The 20623-nt window shown below is 34.2% G+C and overlaps 3 protein-coding genes across 3 annotated transcripts; 1 reads left to right on the forward strand and 2 right to left on the reverse strand.

Moving 5' to 3' along the window:
• Positions 1–1015: 1015 nt before the first annotated feature.
• On the forward strand, positions 1016–4529 carry LOC140833403 (cytochrome b561 and DOMON domain-containing protein At3g07570-like). Its single transcript, XM_073197749.1, has 4 exons — positions 1016–1226; positions 1635–2040; positions 3485–3771; positions 4267–4529. The coding sequence occupies exons 1-4, from the start codon at positions 1047–1049 to the stop codon at positions 4495–4497; spliced, it is 1104 nt and encodes a 367-aa protein (XP_073053850.1). The 5' UTR covers positions 1016–1046; the 3' UTR covers positions 4498–4529.
• A 3739-nt stretch (positions 4530–8268) lies between these two features.
• Positions 8269–11915, reverse strand: LOC140833996 (uncharacterized). The gene is made up of 6 exons (XM_073198559.1): positions 11750–11915; positions 11569–11667; positions 10619–10844; positions 10132–10223; positions 9351–9458; positions 8269–8701 (listed from the first exon to the last, which is right to left on the reverse strand). The coding sequence occupies exons 1-6, from the start codon at positions 11873–11875 to the stop codon at positions 8540–8542; spliced, it is 813 nt and encodes a 270-aa protein (XP_073054660.1). The 5' UTR covers positions 11876–11915; the 3' UTR covers positions 8269–8539.
• A 487-nt stretch (positions 11916–12402) lies between these two features.
• Positions 12403–17358, reverse strand: LOC140835428 (5'-adenylylsulfate reductase-like 5). The gene is made up of 3 exons (XM_073200922.1): positions 16936–17358; positions 13689–13917; positions 12403–13071 (listed from the first exon to the last, which is right to left on the reverse strand). Exons 1-3 carry the CDS (start codon positions 17116–17118, stop codon positions 12638–12640), a joined length of 846 nt encoding a protein of 281 aa, XP_073057023.1. The 5' UTR covers positions 17119–17358; the 3' UTR covers positions 12403–12637.
• Between the last annotated feature and the right edge of the window lie 3265 nt (positions 17359–20623).

Here is a 20623-nt window from a genome sequence, read left to right on the forward strand (position 1 = left end):
TGTGTTTTACCTATCTAATGTGACTTATACGTCATGACTTTAATTTTATGATTTACTCGGTGTATATTGAAAAGTAATAAATTCGGTTTTCATAGTCATAACTGTTAGGTATCACTAATACTGAATGAAAACTTAAATATAAATGAAATGCATGATAATATACGTAGTAAATTTTACTTTATCCATATCAAGATTATTCATAGACGATGAAATGTCTTTGTTCTACGGAAGTAAAAAAATTAACATACGTTAGGGGTGGATACGATGCCAGTCTTGATCCTTATGTGTGTTTTCTTGTCTATGAAGTCAATGATACAACCTTATGCTTCGAAATCTTCGGAATACTTATCTTATTTCATTGTAGTTCTGATATGACTATAAAAAATATTGACTTGACATCAAAAAATATTATATGTATGTAGTCGTGACAACACTACGACGAAATATGACTAAAAAACAAAGTTTCATGATCCTGTTATTGGTCAATTGATGATTTTAGTTCACTACTTAGTTTTTTTTTTTAAAAAAAAAACTCGGCCTTTTTCATCGGAATTTTTACTTGCAACGGGAAAATGATGACATCACACTTGAAAATGATGACGTGACAATATCATGATATTGCTTTAACCTTTCCGATTTCATGTTAACACTTTGAATAAAAAGATTAAAATTAAAAAAAATAATGCAAATTGTTGTACTACAATGGTAAATGATCGATAAAAGGACAAAAAATGAAAAAAATTACAAATTACATGAAATAACATGTTGTTTTTCCATATTTTAAAGTTACATATACCAATATAAATACGTTCAAACAAAACCTATCATTTCATATATTGTTCATGTACTAACCCTAACTAATATATTTCTGTTTTACGTTTCTTCTAGGCGCACTAAACGGCCTATATTATTTATAAGTACAAACATATTTCAAAAAATTAAATTAAAAAGTAGTCGTCAAATGAACATTATATATATATATATATATATATATATATATGAATTTAATATTTGCCATTTTTCTCAAACCAAGAAAAATTAGAGAGATGATGTCCTCTCCCAAACACTCTCCACAACTGTTCTTCCTAATCTTTCTTTTCTTATTCTCAAATGTGCATTCACAAGCTTTAGATTCTTGCAATTCTCCCCTTTCAAATACCCTTCCTTTTGTTACTTCTTCTCTCCAATGTGTTGTTGTATGGCCCTCTCAAAGCTTCATTCTCAGAGTAAGTCACAATATATATACACACACATAAATTCACACACATTTCTGTGACTGTCTGTGTCTGTGTGTGTGTGTGTGATATTTGATGCGTACGTTCATGTATGATTGACAAATTTTACATACTAATTATCTGCCAAACCTTCAAACTTTTGGTATAAATAATTTTTAACTTGCTGTTAGACCAAAGATGTCACAAGTTTAATGCATTATATTCATAAAAACAATCCATATTTGCATATGTGTGTGTTTATATATGCATATATTATGTTTGAATGTATATTCTTACCCTTCCACCTATGAATTCGATTGAGCTGATAGGAATGTTGTGAACGAGTAACATACATATACGTGTATATATGTGTATATGTTGTGATGCGAATTAATTTGAAGATCTTTGGATGAATTCTAGTATGGGCAGGTATCGCCAAACATATGGAGCTATGTGCTATCTGCTCCAAACACAAATGGATACATAGCAATAGGGTTTTCACCTAATGGCAACATGGTTGGATCAAGTGCAATAGTGGGTTGGATTGGAAATAATGGCATCGATTCCGGGATAAAAAAGTTTTACCTTGGAGGGAAATCACCAAATCTTGTGACACTTCAACCACAAGATCAAGGGTTACAACTGCAAAATATGTTCATATCAACCCTACAAAACCAAATTTACATGGTTTTCCAAGTCGCGTCTAACAATCCGAGCATGAACATTATATACGCGGTTGGACCAGCCGGACAACTGCCTTCTGCCCCGAACTTCGCTTTGTCTCAACACCGCGCCATGTACTCGACCGTCGTGAATTACGGCACGGGTAAGAGTAGGAGGGTTAAAACATATTTGTTTGTTGAACTCTTGGGACATGTCAAATATGGATTAGGTGAGGATAAGTATCATTTCATGTCATTGATAGTCAATTTTTTTGAAGAAGAATATAATTTAATCATGTCATTGGGGCCATTCACAATTACCAGAATATATATTATTTTTCACGATGATTTTTTGAAAGACTAATTTCCAAGTGGTTGATAAATTTAAGATCCCGGCCCTTATATTTTGTTATTCATTTTAAAAAAAAAAAAAAAAAAATTGTTGTTTACAATGAAAAAATTTAGAAATTATTTTATCTTTACGTACTTGATAAATTATTTTTCTTTAATTTCCACACAATTTATAAGTGTTGTTCTTGTAATATATTATCCTTTCTTAAATATCTTTTATATTTTTATATTTATTTGGCATTTTAATTTGTTTTATGTAGTAAAGGTAATATGAGTTACGTTTACATTTAATTATAGAATAATGTCATGAAAAAAGTTATTACCTATATATTAACATCTTGTTTCAACCAATCCAATTATTAAAAATTGTCTTTGAGTCTATCCTCACCAAACAACTACTTAATCTTTTTCTTAATTATTACTAAGTATAATAAATAATTCAACTTATATATTTTTATGGGCTTCCATCATAACTTACACTAGAGCTCCCTATCAACAAAAGTTGCATTAAAATAACAATAAAAAGACATTATATATAATATATATGGTGAAATACAAATTTTTTTTTGAGAAATTGTTTGATGAGTTTTTTTGGCGAAAAATCATATATATATATATATATTCAATAATGGTGAAATACAAATCTGTTTTTTTTTTTTTTTTGAAAAATTGTTTGATGAGTTTTTATGGTGAAAAATCAAAATATCTTATATTATTGGCTCCACATTTTTAGGTTTCATTTGCCCGTTCTGATTAAATTAAGTTCGGATAAACTAGTCCATAATTTTCCTCTTTTTCTTATGAACATTTCATATATTTTTAATCTGATCAATTGTTTGTCACATTAACAACAACTATAGATGATTTTAATAGTGCAATTAATATTTTTGATCCGTACAACAGCTTCAGCGTCACGTTTCAACTGTTAATTATAATCTCGGTAGGGACAATATTTTTTTGCATTCCTCTTAATCTGTGAGAATCGAACACATGACATTGGCTTTGATATCAATTATAAGACCAGATGCTTATTATTTTACTAAAAATAATATAGCTAGTGACGATGATACAAGTCGGATTTTTAAAATCATACAGTTGTTCAAGTGTCATGTTTCATTTGCTATCAGAATGCAATAAAATGGAAAAAAGACAACTTATTTAATATCGAATTAACATTAATATGTTCGAGAAAAGTTACGAATAATACTTACACGAACAACATCTCGTCTAAATTGTTAATTGTTACAAAAAATTCAGGTGGAACTGTGACACAAAGTTCTCCAGAAACAAGCCTGAAAAGGATCCATGGAATCCTGAACATTGCGGGTTGGGGCATTTTGATACCAATTGGAGCCATGATTGCTCGCTATATGAGGCATTGGGATCCGCAGTGGTTCTACTCTCACGCCATTATTCAATTTACTGGGTTCACTCTTGGAACCATCGGTGTCTTCTGTGGCTTGGCATTGGAAAATCGACTCGATATTTACGTCGATAAGCACAAGGCCCTCGGCATCTTCGTGCTCATACTTGGAGGTCTCCAGGTTAGTCCCTCCTGGTCCGATCATTCGGCTTTGGAAGTCTTGGGTCGAACTCGTTATATATATTACAATTTATAATACTCGAATTATTTTTCTTTACAAAATAATTATTCTTATATAAATAAAACAGCTATCATATTCAAACTCGATTATAAAAATTTTCTCAAAATGGGTAAAGACCAATTGAGATCTTGGGTACAATTATCCTATGTACCCAAACACAATACGAATCGGACTCCGATAAAACATGAATCCATACATACAACTACTGGAATCGATCCATTCAGTACATGGCACGTCGTGAACACTCATTCAACAATGATGTATGGACGAGTGTTCTTGATTCTATCACTCAGCACATGTTTCATTTGTTGAGTAGACGAAGACAGTATCCATATGAGTAGCATCTACCAAACCATAGAGTACACGACTCTTTTCGATTTTTGAACATTGTCCTATGTTTTTACGTGACAGTCCTAGTTTTTAAATGACATGCAGGTTCTTGCCATATTCTTCCGACCACACAGGGCATCCAAAGTTAGGAAGTATTGGAATTGGTATCATTCAAACGTGGGAAGGCTTCTAATAGTTTTGGCGATAGTAAATATATTTTATGGAATCAAACTGGGCAAGGAGGGAAGTGAGTGGAATCAAGGTTTTGCCATTGTTGTTGTTGTATTATTCACCATTTCTCTTGTTCTAGAGTTAAGGATGTGGACCAGAAAATGACCATTTTGCTCTTAATAATACTTCATATATATTATATATCCTTTTTATCGTGGAATATATAATACAATCCCTTCGTGACAAGGGAATTCACTTGAGAATCAAATGGATGAGTTATTGGGATTTGAAATACATGAATCCCATCTATGTTGGTGATCCCGTTTCTCTCTGCCCTTTGTGCACAAGTAGTTTTAACGACGGCGGAACGAAAACGAAAACTATTCCGTGGGGGGTGAATGTCAGCTATGGGAATTCATTAACCCTGCAGGGGAATGGAATGTAGCGAAATCGCGTGCGACATTCCAAACTTTTGAGGTGGGAGAGATCTTGATTAATATAAATGGAGGCAGGGAGACTAGATACTGGAAATGGGATTCCAAAGGAATGTACTCGGTGAAGAGTTTGATTGCTGAAGAACTAGAGATTTTTTGTGTATTAACTTGGGCTGTATGCAATAGAAAACATGATCGAGTCATGCTGGATCAGTCCTTCAATGTCAATTGGGCTTCGTCTTTGATTATAGAAAATCAAAATGCTTGCAAAGCTTGTAAAAAAATTGACTTCTTCCATGTTTACACTCACTCACACAGATCCCTCGAGACGAAAGCTCTGATACCAATTGTTGTTGTAAAAAAATATATTGCTGAAGGAATTTTAGAGAAGAACAAATGCAAATCAAGTCTGATATAGATTTACTCATGTCAGAAATGTTATATTCAATCACATATTTAAAAAAACTGAAAATAACAAATGACTTAACTAATTCCTTAAGACTAGGACAACATAACCGAATCAAAGACTAATTCAAAACACATATGATCGTGCACATGTGGACTTTTATTCTTAAGAAACTAAAGCAAATTCTCAACAAATGTACAGGAAAGCTTCTCTTTGCATTGACTGCAATAAGGTGCAGCAAAAGGGTGCAACTCTCGAGCATAAGTACATTGCTGAAAAAGTCCTGCTTAAAGTATAATTTATCATGTTTCAGTGAAGTGTTTTTCTTTTCATCAAGACTATTGTAGATGCACTGAAATTTCATGGATGGCACGGTTGATACCTCGGAAGGACCTGGGTCATGGATGACCGAGGATAATAAATGGATGACCCTGATCATGGTAAGATTACAGAAGGAACTCGTAAGAAGCTGGGCAGGTGAGTGCCCGGGACGTCATGTACCTAGGCATCCAGAGGCCCGAGCTCTCGGGCGAATTCTCGGGTGGTAACTCTACCCAAGATGCCTCGGTAATAGTACCGCACTCGAGTGCGAGAGCAGACATTATCTTATCTCGATTAGCGTGTCTGACGATATTTTATTGATTTGACATAATGGGAAAGTCAAGGTGGCGTGACAACAAGTAGTTGGCGGCTAAAAGTTGTAAGTAGACACTGAAAACAAAGAAAATTCATCATCTTCCTTCTATAAATAGCAGGTTTGTTTTGCATTTATGACATTCAAGTATTTTAATATATATTCACACATATATACACCAGTAGCATTATTTCTCTACACTGGTTTTCTTCATCTTCAACTTGCTAACTTAAGAAGCGGAGCGCCCATTCACACGTTCGTTTTCTTGTGTTCAGGATATCATACAGCTCAGTTTTCCTTCATCATCTTCACATCAGGATCCGGTGGATTGCCCAACCCAGCTCACCCTATTCACCTGGATCACATCAACGGTGAACTACGAAATCAAACTGTGGATCCTTCATGTTTGGCTATAATCTTATTGTCACAGAAGTTATTCCTTTTTCCCTCTTAATGTAATGTTAATTTAAGTTTTATATGTCAAAATAGGAGTCCTGGGATAAATTTAACTCGGAGGAGCACTTCTAGGCTCTAGTGCAGCAATGAATTAGCTTTTTCGAGCTACTATTTCCTCTGGAAGTACCATTTGCCAAAAGTGACTCGGGACTAAAAGTGCACTTGCCCTTTCTGTGTTTCGTTTAAAGTTGAACGTTGTGTTTTGATGCATCAACACATCGAGATGATTGAATGGTTAGATACACGGGAGCGAACTGTGCATTGATGTCACCGCCGCTGCCAGATACCCGCGATGTAAACTTGAACACTTCCTTCATATACTTACTTGATACACAAGTCTTAGTTGTTATGTTTTACAGCTCCGACATAATAATTTGATCACCCTTTCCCGCTGCTTGAGAGTGTACTATTCAAATATTCACTCTTTTTTGGTCAAGTTTCCAATTTATACGTAGTAGGAAAAGTGAATGTTAAAGTTGAAATAATGGAAGGCACCATGTATAGTTGTGGATTCGAGGTTTATGTGTAGATATTGCATCATGGTTCGTCGGAACGGTTGCGGTGTTTGGAACAGCAACTACCGTTCCAGTTCCAATGTTATGTTACGGAACGGTTGCGGAACGTTTGTATAAAAAAATTAATAAATTCAAAAAACTGGTCAAAAAAATTTAAATATAAATTACATCATACTAAAAAATAAAATATATAAAGTTATGACAAATTAATATATCAATACAAAACTATTTTATAATAATAGCACAATAAGAAATACACGCTAAAAATTATAACATAACAAAGCTAATACCATGAAGAGTGACACGGATGAGCGAAATCATTGTTATATTCTTGATCAATATCTCGTAGATCAAATTGATTTCGAACATTTGGATATTGACGTGATTGTCTATAGAGATATTGATTAGATTGAGATGACGAAAGATCATTAGAATGGGATGACTGATTTTATAATAGTGTTTCGTCACGACGATTATAGTATCTGAATCTACGATACACAGTAGAACTATCAGGTGTACTTGAAGATCTATACTCGGGATCATGACGTCCAACACGCCGCCATATAGATGATGAAGATTCATTGTATCTATCACCAATATATTGAGACTGACACATAATCAAATCCACGATGTCTAATTCCATGTGTACCAGATTGTTGAAAAATCAAATGATTTATCAAAACATGAAAGTTATAGCCTTATATCTTATCTTCCTAATGGAATTGGCTTCAGAACAATTGGATCAATATACAAGACATTATACTAAAAACCACAACTACTGTCACATTTTTCATACCGTTTCTGCACTTCTATTTCCTATTTGGCTCAAGATCAACTTTCTATTCTACACATTCATTTTCATAATCATCAACAACTATGAAATATAATACCAATAACATAATCATTCTATTATCATTCTAATAAACATAACCATAAATAATAACCATCTACAATAATCATTACCATACATTACCGTAATGAACCGTGAATATCTCGTAACCATATTTTTGAAACACCAAACCGTTCCGCTCGGCCGTTCCGTTCCGCTTCGCCGTTAAATCGCCGATAAGACGTCGAAGAACAGCGCTACAAAATAATCACCGATTTGCCCTGAAACTTTGGAACGACAATCACCGTTCCCGTTCCCGTTCCGGCGAACCATGTATTGCATAGCTCGTGTTTCAGTTTTTGGTTGGCGCAAATTGATGGTTAAAGTTGCTACAAACAATTTAATTTCGACCGTTGGTTTCATCTCCAGGTTTTATCTATAAACATCATTGAAATAAATGGACAGAAATGATTTCAATAAGACGAGTGTTATTTATCAAGATATTTAAACATAGCTTGATGATGAGTATTTTACAAGTAAGCCAACACCTTGAGCCTCTAGAAAAGTTTCCAGGCCGACTCACCGAGCGAGTTACTCGAAAAAAACAATTGATACAATTAGCAATTAAAAAAAAAAATCTGTCTTTATCGAATTTTAAGTTGAGGCGATTTGCCAGACATTCGTAAATTTAGCTCTTAACAAAAAAATGTCTGTGAAAGCCATAATCAGATTCTTGACTATACAAGTGTTCAAAAGATAAGCCACACCATATAACTACAATGAAGTAGTAAGGTGGTCACAAGATTTCAACCATAATGCGTCCGGTACGACTGGCTTGACTTCGGATTAGTCTGGGCTAAACATGTCTCCAAGAACCAAGGGGTTTATACAGAAAAATCAGTTACAGACAAAACCTAAATGCAAGGTGGGTTCCTATAGGACAACCTCAAATGTACTGCAGCCTTGGCACTTAATATACAGTGCAGTCAAACAAAATTTGGTCTCACTGCAAAACTCAGGAGTCAGCCTGCATCCTCTATCAAGGTGTTCCATGTGCACGTCGCCCAATCTTCGCCGTAACAATTTTAAATTAACCTAAGATCAGGAGAAATTATCTTATCAGTGTGAGCACAACTTAGAAAAATGGCAAGGCCTTGCTTGTGGAAGTATTCATACTGTTGGTAGACTGAATCCTGCAAGTGATGGTTGTTATTGTATTGCCCGAGGGAAATCAGCTATTGTATACCCGAGCAATATGAAATGAAAAATCAACCAAAATTCCACGAAATTTCGGACTCAGAATTTCTCACAAACTATGAAACTACTTTGGTTGTAATGAGAAATTAATCACAACACTCTCTTCAGCTTACTGGAAAAAAATTAAAGCTCCGTAGCAAGGTAAAGAATGCCTTTATTTGGGTTGGTTGGTTTAACAAACATCATTTGCTGGAGAAGTATTCATTTTGACTACAAAAGATGATACGTGCAGGTGCCACAAAAATTGTTTGTCATGCCATGTGAATAGCGGAAAGGAAAACAAAATTCAAATTTCTAAAAGAGTAATTAAATGTTCTTTCAAAATCTACTCCACTAGTCTTTTGTATGTGTTGATAAATTATCATGGAAATGATGACTTTCACACCATTTTAAGCTGCATTTCAAGTAATTAAGAATTGTTATTAGTTCTTTAAACAATTTTGCTAAGACAAGATCAAGAGACATTAAAAAAGAGAGAGTGGAGGACCTCGTCGTCCCTTGTGAGTTTGACTGCACAGTGACTACAATAAATGTCATGATAATTCTCCTGTAACTTTCCTCGTTTGCAGATGGGACACCAAAGCTCCTCTTCGACCTATATCCCAACTAAAAAATTTAGAACTTCTGATTGTCTTGGGAGTTGGTCAAAAGAAAATACTGAACATAAAAGGTTAAATTTATTAACCCATACCAAGAAAAGTAAGATAGGGAATGAAGACGAAAAGTGATAAACTCGTTCTAATAAGAACCTTAGATAAACAAAAAGCAGAGATGCAAAGCTTTCATAATTCATACTGCTTATGCAAAAAAATGCAAAGAAGAGAACCATTGCAGCATCAACACTAAATCCAAGAAAATGAATAAGAATTTGCAAAATTAAATTCGGAGACAACATACTATCTGCCAAACACAAATGCACAGAAAATTGATACCTAGCAAAAGTCTCCCATTATGGGAGAATACACTCATATCAAGAAATGAATAAAAAATTGGAAAAATTAAATTCCAGATACCCCCATACTACCTCTCAAACACAAATTCACAAAAAATTAACGCCTACCAAAGTCTCCCATCACGCAAGAATACACTCATATCCTTGCATAAGAGCAATGGTATTTGCTAAAGGACTTAAGATGGCTAGATGAACTGTGTTCTTATATCAGGATGAAGGCAACAATTTCATAGAGTAAAAATGGTCTGAATTACTGAATTTCATCAAATGAATTATAATGAGCAAACTGATATAGAGGATTCCATAGCTATCATACCTGCTCAGTATTGAGCTGCATATGCTCATAAACTGCACGAGCCAAGTATTCATCTTCTTCATCCTCCCACGTTTGGATGAAACATTCTGACTCTGTCATTGTTCAGATTTTATCCATCATTTTGTCAATCACCAGTTTGATGAAAAATATGTCTTGGTTGTATGCAGAGATCAAGAGAAATGTTTTATATTTTTAGCTAACAGCATTGAACTTGCTTATCAAATTTCAACCATGCAATTCAAAAAAAAATTTATAATGAATAAATTGAAGCTTAACATCCTGGCACTCAGCAATAAACCTTCTTGCAGCAAGTGAAATATTTGCAAATATTCAAAGTGAGCCTAATTTTAAGAGTTTTTGGTAAGGTAAAGTTTTCTCAATATCAACCATAATGCTCTAAACATCATATGCGAAGACGGAAAATATTGAAAATTGCCTTAGCAATCACAGTAACTGCAATTTCCATCTGTGGTAACTGTATTCATACCTTTTCTAGTTTTCTCAATTCTAAGATCCTCATAAAATATTTTTTCCATCAGTAGTAGCATTTCTTCATAGTCTCCTTGACAACTCGTGGAAAGATCATCCTCCCATATCATGTCATCAGTTTTAGCGTCAAAAGTAGGAGCCCCATATTTCTCATGAAAAGATGATTCCTTAATTTTTCTTAGTTCATCAGAAACTATGTCATGGAGAGTTGATTTGACGAGATTCTGCAAAAAGAAACATTTTAAGCAAATGAAACACTAACGAGATAACTAACACATGGTAAGTTTAACAGGACTACAGGAGAGTTCACTGCTGTAAGCAAGAATTCAGGAAACAACATTTGTTCCATTGATTGAAAAAAAATTGGGCAGTGTAAATTTATAATTACTGGATTCTGTTAGGTAAACAATATTCCTTCAAGTACACCAAAGATTTGCATTTGGATAAGTGCCCTCAAAATACAAGCTATAGGAGGTTTTGTTGGCCACATAGTATTATTATTCCGCATCACAAAAAAAAAACCTTTGCTCCAAAGCCATGGGTATTATGGTATACAAATGGCTATGAAAGGAAGCTTGCACCTGATGAATATCTCACATCTAGTTAATTGAACAAGCCTCGCTCCATTTCCTCTAGAAAAGGAGACGATGTAGGATCGTTTTTCACAATTCCCTGTCCTAAGCACCATTAGCCAAAAGGTGAATAAGAGTAAAGCTAACCAGATGGTTATGGTTAAACTGGATATTTCAATGCCTCTTTACACACACACATATAAACTAGGTCTAATTCCCATTAAGATTACAAGCGTTGACATAACTAAGGATCAAGCAATCAACTCGCAGAGGTAAGGAAAAAAAACATCTCACAGAACTGTGCAACAAATAACAACCACAACCATTATACAAACGTTCCCAGATAGAATCTAAGCAAATAAAAAGCAACAAGCACCTCGTGATTGGAAGGGTGGTCCGCAGCTTCTGGTAACCTCAATTTCCAAAGCAAGCGAGCTCTATGCTCGCGTACCCTTTTAAAGCAATTTTCTCTGAGCTGCATTTCACAATATATATTCTGAACAAACAATTGATTCCAAAAAAAAACATGAAAAATGAACGAAGCAGACAGCAAGCACCTTGTGTTTCCAATTGGTGAAGGTCGATGACTGATTTTTCAGGGATGAACGACGAACTCGGGGCGCGGGCGCTACGTTCTCGTCTCCCACCATGTCTCCTCCGCCAACGCCTTTCATTTCCCCCATAGCCGACCTTCCACTATTTAGCCTCCTTATATTTTAAATACGTTACCCATATATAAATAAATATAAAAAAGAAAAATATAAATTAAAAAAAAAAAGATAAATCCTCAATTTCTCTCAAATATTTATAAATCATTATATCAATTTGATTAATTTATTAGGAAAAAAAAATATTGAATTTCAATTTTTTTAATAAAATATAAAGTTCATAGTGATTATCCGAAAATAGTGACGTTTTACCTACACGAACTAAAATTAGGCATTTTTTTCTCCATATTTTTCTATTAAAAATAAATATACATTCTTAGTAGTATCATTATGTAAAAAACGAACAATATTAAATTCAATCAAGTGATTATAAATTTTTTTTATAAAAATGTTTTTTTTACAAATCTTGATAAAATGTTTTAAAAATTGTTTTAATAATAAATACGTGTTTTGATAACTGTAAAAATGCTCCAGAGTTGAAAATATGTTTAAACAATCATTTTAAAAAAAAAAATGATTTTATACACCGACGGCGACATCGTCTCAACGATACCATACCATACCATACCATACCTTTCTACGGTTATATATTCCATAAGACAAAGGGCTTGAGAGCTAAAGCTTACAATAAGAGATTGGAAAAATAATTACTAGAAAACAGAAACAGGAGAGAAGCCAAAGTAAAGCATCTTTTTATGGTCACTTCTTGCAATCTGAGAAATATAAGTTCGACCTTACTGTGCTTCAGGTGATAGGTACACAAGACTAGTTTACAACTTACAAGTCTCTTGAAGGAAATATTCTTGTAGAAGATGTCTCTCCTAAGGAGACAGATGCGAGGGACGACGCCCAAACCCGAGCATTCCTAGCTCCTTCATGGAAGTTTCTAGTTTTGCACACATTCAACTTGCTCCAAATTCTCTTCACATCAATCAAATGGAACACACGTCCTAAAAGTTGCCTCGACTCTCCGAAAATTCCCAAATTTAAGTGAGGAATGCATGCAACCCACAGTTCGGTGATGCGAGATGCAATCTCTGGAAAGAAATGAAGGATAGCCCTTGACAAGACAAATAGTACAGAGAGTACAAGATACAATTCCCTCCATATTATTTCCGTGAATGACCCTCCATTCCAGGGCTTTAAAATTTTCCGATTACTCGATGGGTTGCATGAGTTATCTTCAATCATATCCACTACTGGATCGAGCCCTACAGCAAATAAAAATAAATTAGAAATTAGAAGAGACATGCAGTATTTTTATCCCAAAACTCTTTAAGAAATATTTTACACCATAGAACTAACTGTACATGTATTATTGAAAATAAGTTTATACAAAACAGAGTCAAAGAAACGAAAGAAACACAAGGCCACGGAGAAAAAAGAATAAAAATAATAAAAGTCAATAATTATAGATAAATATATATAACATGCTGAAAAAGGCTAATGAATAAGATCTTGATGGTGAATAAAACTGAACATCAGCAGATCAATTATGTGTATCGCTAATTTAGTTTCAATATCAGTTACAAACTTAACTAAGTGAACTTCTAGTCCACTTATGTAACCTCTTATATAATCACTTTATCATTAATAAAATATCGTTTCCCATAAAAAAAATGCCATCGCAAATTTCAGGAGATGAGTATTTCAACTTAAGTACTCAACCATTTCCAATGGTGCAGATAGGTTATGATTATTTATGCAATTTGGATTTCCATAGACGAGGGAAAGCATAAATGTGTAACATGCTGGATAGTTTTACCAGAACAGTGGGCAATAAGTATCACATAACAACTAGAAAACAGGTTTTCACCAGGTGAGATACCTGTAGCTCTTTTATAGAAATTGACGAGAGACGTGAGATCTCTTCGACCATGATACTTCCATCGCACGTTCTGATTAACTATAAGTAGCGAGGGTACACTGTGAACCCCGTATCTAGAAAAAACACTGCACAAAATGCACAAGGAAGTTAATCTTGTAGAAGATGTCTCTCCTAAGGAGACAGATGCCAGGGACGACGCCCAAAATAAATCTTGTAGAAGATGTCTCTCCTAAGGAGACAGATGCCAGGGACGGAAATAACACCGAATCTCCAATTCTGGAAGAATGTGTATTAAATTTTCCTGAATGTTAAAACTTGTCTCGTCTACCAAAAGGACAAACCCAAACAAAATGAAAATAAGTGCTCTAGGTAGATTTATTGATAGTTCACCTCATGTAAAAGGATGATGTTGTTGAAAACCAAGAAACGTAGTGCAATGACCAAATCAATCTCATATAGAACCATTTTCATGATCAAGGAATGACATGCGAACTGAAAAGTAACATGATGTCATCTATATAACCAGACTAAAAAAGAGAGAAAGAACACCATCTAAAGGTGCACATTCAGCCATCTATTTGACCAGGTAAAAGCCGAAGGACACTATGTATCAGTATATGCATGCAACGGACAGCTAGGTTAGCCTTCATCGTGTTAAACTGCCTGCAATTTTCAGTCAGGGTATTTTTTTTTCTTCCATCTGATTTATACATTGTAGCCAGTTTAAGGCACTGAATCAATTATCAACATCTCGCATTGATCATCAATTTATGACGCTTTCATAAATTAGATTACTTCCCATTTCAACTACGTTATTAATTTTTCTGGAGCCTCCTTAAATCCAACAATATTGGAGTAATCACTTTGAGTTTTTACGCTGAACATGAGGAAGTGGCGCAAATACTGACTAGAGCTATTCCATTATGTTCAACATCCAAAAGCATGCCACATTTTAAGTAAAACTGTAAAGAGTTATCAGATGAAACAGGAAAAATTGATAAAGAATTAACAGCGATATACAGATAAGCTCAGAAATAGTCTTTCTATAATTGCAGTGACACGAGGAATTGAAGTTCGCAATACAAGATAAAAGCTATGGAGTGGTTCAGCTGCCTGCGCATAAATTTTACAGTCAAGAAGAGTAATGAGTAGAAGTGTGCCTAAAATGACAAAAGGGATCAAACCATTATTAAATCACATGACTGACTTCACTCGAACAAATATATCCATGCTGCAACTTTCGGACAGCAATGGACCATCTGCTCATGATGTGATGCTAAATGGTAATTGTAAAGATTATATGGTTCAAAATGCTTTGTTTTGAAATGAAGGATAAACCAAAACATCATTTTGGCTGGCTAAAAAAGTACAATTTTTTTCTTTAAGATAACGCCCTTTTTCGGGAGCAAAAGTTTGTGTTTTAAATGGGGGAGAGGAATTAAAGGCGGAAGTGTTACATAGAGGGCCTATATAAGTTTGGTCATGTTTTAAGTTTGTGATTCTCAGTTCCAATAAAACAATTGTTTGACATGTTTTTGGGATATAACGAATTTAACTTTGTCTTAATACCATCAGCTCCGATTTACTTGAATACACGATCCATCTCAACCACTTCTTTTTTCGGTCGAGAACTTCTGCTTCCGTTAATTTACAATTTGGTTGCGTTGACATCGTGTCACTTGTTTGGCTTGTAAACTTCTATTTCGCTCATTCAAACAAACCTGAGATTTTCCTTCAAGTTTTATAGAAAAATTGCCACAAAACGACCGGCTGAGAGAGCTTTTCGACCCATATACCTCATTAGTATTGTTAATTAAGACCAAATGATTAACAATTGTAGAAATTAGAATTTAAAAATCCCAACTTTGTTCATTATTTCTGCTTGCAAATACAATCTAACTGGCATAAAAAACTTATTCCTTTCTTCAAGCTTATATGAGAGACGGTTATTTATTTCTCGTATGATGACTAGATATTTTTAGTAGGATCTTGGATTTTGAGTCAAGGTTTTCAAAAAGTGGTCAGTAGTGTGTGTGTTCAAATGCAACAATAAAATACATGAATAATCATCAAAATTTACATTTGGAAGACAAAGATAAACTCACTATTTAAAATAAATAAGCCGTTGGAATATCCGAATATCGCAATATGATAATGAAAAAAAGAAAATAAACATGCATACATAAATTCTATTTCCTCTATAGGTTGGGATTACATTCACCAAAGTCTGAACGAGTAAGAATTGGCATAATGACATCCATAATAGTTACCAATTATTGCTATTATCATTAATAAACACCTTATTATAAAGCATAAATCAGCAGATCCTGAAATTCAGAGTATCTCTGTGTACTCGAGCATTGTATAATTGCCTATTCAAAATAAAATTCATTTTAGCATTCAAATCATCGAGAAATCAGGGCATGGATGCATGAGCTAGAATAAATGAATTAATTGTCATATATTAATTGACTCCAATTTTTTGGTAGGATGAAAGTAATCAATCAGTTTATGAAAATTTAGAATCTAATGGTACCAATCAATGGTACGTGTACTTTGTCAAAAACGCATTATTGTGTTTTTGGATTGTGATAAAATTGAGGATCATGCAAAAGACCAACACAGCTTAGTGCTTTTAAACAAATAAAGAGCTGTTGCCTAGTTAATCTTAATATAAACATACTTCAATATAGTTTGGTTTATAGACATAAAACTGCTTCCCAGAAGTACTACTCATGAAAGAAGCCATTTGGTAGCTCGTTGTCACATGAAAAATCATTCAAAATTTCAAATGACCTCTTTTCTCTATATACCTTAGTATGGCATCACAAACCGGAAGGAAAGAAAGAAAGAAAGAAAGAAAGAAAATAGACTAAACGATCAAGAACCCTACACTTGGGTCAAAGTTTCTCGAATTATATTTCTGCCGAACAAGAAAAAGAAATGGCCAAAACCCCATCATAATGAAATGGTTTCCAACATTTAAGCTCAAGCCGCTGTTAAAGAAAAGAAATAAGCTTTCGCAGAATTAGCCTTCTAGGTATCTATCCCATCTTCAAGAAGACAAATTTATGTAACATAAAAATCTGAATACCAAAAATACCAGCAATTCTTCGAAACAAAAACACGAAACAAAAGATTTAAAAAAAAATTTTGTAAGGAGCATAAAATGTATAATCAAATCATAAATCACATCTAGCACATTTTAAAACAGCATACTATACCAAAATTAGAACCAAATAATCACCTGGATCGCAGACAAATACAAAAAGGTCGAAAACGGGCACTGGGAATTCAGATCGTGAAGAAAGGTTTTGAATTCACGAGGGTGACAAGTAGCCAGGGACGCCGACGCGGGCCGAAACGACGCCGCCGAAGTGGCCAATATACACACGAATATACAGGCGATTTTTCTGATCGGAACCTCCATAGAAAAAATCAAGAATAATTCCGGACAATTTGAGGGTGAAAAAACAAGAAAAAGAAGCTAGCTGGTTCAATCGATGCTCTCCCCGTTTCAGCTCAGAGAGGGATATGGAAGAATGTTGGGATTTTTGCAATTTTACAATTAGAATTCCTCTTTCTCTTATCTATCTATCATGGAGTTTCATCGACCAACCACCATTGACAGCGATATTGTTTTCGCATAGCAACTATGATCATTATCAAGAAGAATGTCCGTACGAGCTTAGCTCAGTTGGTCAGTGAATCTTGGAAAAATGATCAGGGATCGAGTCTCGCAAACGGCAGTGTGGGAGTTAAATTTCCTCCAATGAGGAGAGCTCCTTGTGTGCGGCGTAGCATAAGGTCTAGCTGCTGTTGGTTAGCTGAATCACCATGATTTACCTCCTCTCACATTCCTGTCGGGCCGAGGGTGAGAGACGCATAAGGTGAGCGATTTCACCTTTTGGAGAAAAAAAGAATTCTTCCTTTTATTATGTTTTTGTAAATAACAATATATAATACATTTGTGAAATAAAAGGCTTTCAAAGCGAGTCCAATCTATCACCTATCACATATATAAAATTGAAAATTGTTAAGTTCTTCTTTGAGTAATTAATGAATTTTATTAATATTAATATAATAATCTTTTAAGTTCTTCGTTAATTAATTTATTTGGTATTAACAATTATCAAGATGTATTTCATTCCCTTTAAACTCATGACTGTTATAAGACCAAAAAGATCCAAATGCATCAATGATAAGCATCTGGAGAAAGATTTAATACCCTTGTTTTTTAATGAAAATCTTACTTGTTTACCAAACTGACATGCTGAACAAATTTTATCTTTTGAGAAATCAATTTTAGGCTGACCAGTTACAAACTCATGATAACTCATATGAACGATGGATTTGAAATTCAAGTAGTTCAACATTTTATGCCACAACCAGTTTTTAGAAGATTTAGTAGCTATAAAACAAACTGGTGCATTAGGTTGATTAGTCTAACTTACCTTGTAAGTGTTACCACATCGATTACCAGTTATGATGATGTCATCAGTTGAGTTCTTAATTCTGCAGGTGTGTTTGTTGAACTGAACTGAAAAATTGTTATCGAATAAGTCATAACTGACTGATGCTAATCAAGTCAAAGTTCAGATTGTTAACGAGTAAGACATCATTAATAATATTATTATCATGGATAAGTTTACCCTTACCCATAGTTCTACCTTTTTAGTTGTCTCCAAAATTGATGTTTGGACTAGAGTACTTGATCAGTTGAGATAGCAAATTAGCATCCCCTGTCATATTTCACGAGCATCCACTGTCCAAATACTAAATTGATTCTTTTGTTGGTGTACATGTTACCTGCAATCACACATAATGAATAATTTTTTGTACTCATGTCTATTTGGGTCCTAAACTGATTAGTCTTTTGTGAAGCCAGACTTGGATCAGTCTGACTGACATTTCCACTCATTGTGTTCCAAATGATTTTTCCCGGCTTCTATGTGTTAGTGTAGTGTGCAGATGAAACGATATGATTTTTTAACCTTTTTCAACTGATTTTTCATTTGATATATCTTCTATATTGACTTACAATTATAGTAATTGAAGTAGTCATTCTTAGAGTTCTGATTTTTATAGCTGGACTGTTTAGGTGATCAGCTTCGTAAATCAATTGAACTCGTAGAGCTATATCCAATTCCATATATTTTAGCCTTGTTCTTGTTTTCAATATGTTACACAACAAGTTTACTTGAGAATTCATGTACTATAGTTGACTTTACAAAGATAATATATATTTTTTTGCACTTATTCAACTTTGGCATAGTATCATTTGCAGAAGGTTCATCATGGCTATTAAAGCCCAAATCAGTTTTATCAGTAACTGATTTTTGTAAATCTTGCATCTCAGTCAGCGTGACTGATGACTTGTTCCAAGCTTTAATCATATCAGTTTGTCTTGAATTTTCAAGTTTTAGCTTCTGAATAAAAAATTGATTCTCAATCATTTCAACTTTCTACTTAGCAATCTCCCTTCTTAGACTTAACAAATCAACTGATTCATCAGTTTAGTTTGTTGTCTTTGGGATCAGTTTGCTTAGCTTTGGCTTTTTCAAATGAAATAGCAAGTTTGTGATACTCATTAACCATGTCATGCAATGTTGAAATGATCTCTTATCGTGAAAAATCAGTTGAACTGAAATAAAATACTTGTTAACTGCTTGATTCCAGTTCTGCATCATTGGCCATTAAGTACTTTACTTCATCTTCATCGTTGAGCTGCTCGAGCTCTCAGAATCTGATTCATCAGTATCAGTTTCTGCCCAATTGGATTTGCTTTCTTCAGCCAATAGAACTTCATGTTTCTTTTTGAATGATCTTTTATCATTCTTATCTCTTCTTCTGTGCTCAACTGACTTCTTTCCCTTTTTAGTTGAATATCGACTGTCCTTCTTTGACTTAGAACAATCAGCGATGAAATGTCCTGTTTTTTCACAGTTGTAGCAAGAGTTTGGTTCTTCCTTAGATGTGTTCTTTTGATATTTTCTTTGGAAGGAACCTTGAATTTTTCTCATGAATCTTCCAAAATTTTTAACGAATAATGACGTGGTGTCATTACTCAGCTATTCTACGGTCTTTTCAGCTGAACCTGTTGGTTCCAGTTTCATAGCACTGAGAGCAGCTGTAACTGGTGGCGTTGAAGGTTCTCCTTCTCTGGTCTGCAGTTCGAATTCATAGGTTTTAAGATCTGCAAACAAATCGTGTAATTCTACCTTGTTCAGGTCTTTCGATTCTCTCATAGCCATCGTCTTAACATCTCATTCTTTGGGAAGACCTCAAACAACTTTCAACGCAACTTCTTTATTTGAATACACTTTCTCAAGTGCATTCAGTTCATTGATAATACTGCTGACTCGTTCATCATATTCATTCATCGACTCTCCAGTCTTCATCTTGATATTATCAAAATTTTGCATGGCAACTGAGAGTTTGTTCTCTTTTGTTTTCGCATAACGGAATCATTTTTTCCCAAATTTCTTTGGCTACTCTACACATCTTGATCTTACTGAAAGAGATCTTGTCCAATGTTTTGTACAGAATGTTCTTTGCTACATTGTCCAAGTTGGCTTTCCTCTTTTCTTCAGTTGTCCATTCTTTTCATGGTTTTTCAATGCGATGAGGTGCTCTTTCAGTTATGGCATAGCTGTATTTGCTTTCAATATTTTCATTGGTCCGTCAGTTATGACGTACCACATATCATTATCTTGTGCAACTAAATGAGCCTGCATTCTGATCTTTCAATCATCGAATTCTTCTCTTGAGAACATGAGGATTTTGTTGAAAGACGACATGGTGATCAGATGTATAGATAGAAAATATTCAGAAACAAGATTGAAACCACTCTGATACCACTTTTTAGGATCGAATAAATAGGTGAAAGTGTTTAGAAGGGGGGTTTAATAAACATTTTAAGATTTTCAAATCTT

The sequence above is a fragment of the Primulina eburnea genome, chromosome 6, assembly GCF_022965805.1.
Source record: "Primulina eburnea isolate SZY01 chromosome 6, ASM2296580v1, whole genome shotgun sequence".
Taxonomy (NCBI): Eukaryota; Viridiplantae; Streptophyta; class Magnoliopsida; order Lamiales; family Gesneriaceae; genus Primulina; species Primulina eburnea.

Coding starts and splice junctions, on each gene's coding strand:
- LOC140833403 (XM_073197749.1), top strand. CDS start 1,047: ATGATGTCCTCTCCCAAACACTCTCCACAACTGTTCTTCCTAATCTTT. Junction 1,227..1,634: donor CTCAAAGCTTCATTCTCAGA/GTAAGTCACAAT, acceptor GATGAATTCTAG/TATGGGCAGGTATCGCCAAA. Junction 2,041..3,484: donor CGTCGTGAATTACGGCACGG/GTAAGAGTAGGA, acceptor CAAAAAATTCAG/GTGGAACTGTGACACAAAGT.
- LOC140833996 (XM_073198559.1), bottom strand. CDS start 11,875: ATGGGGGAAATGAAAGGCGTTGGCGGAGGAGACATGGTGGGAGACGAG. Junction 10,224..10,618: donor AATTGAGAAAACTAGAAAAG/GTATGAATACAG, acceptor GAACAATGACAG/AGTCAGAATGTTTCATCCAA. Junction 8,702..9,350: donor AACTCACAAGGGACGACGAG/GTCCTCCACTCT, acceptor TCCTGATCTTAG/GTTAATTTAAAATTGTTACG.
- LOC140835428 (XM_073200922.1), bottom strand. CDS start 17,118: ATGGAGGTTCCGATCAGAAAAATCGCCTGTATATTCGTGTGTATATTG. Junction 13,918..16,935: donor TGTATTTGTCTGCGATCCAG/GTGATTATTTGG, acceptor CTGTCTCCTTAG/GAGAGACATCTTCTACAAGA. Junction 13,072..13,688: donor TTTCTATAAAAGAGCTACAG/GTATCTCACCTG, acceptor TATTTGCTGTAG/GGCTCGATCCAGTAGTGGAT.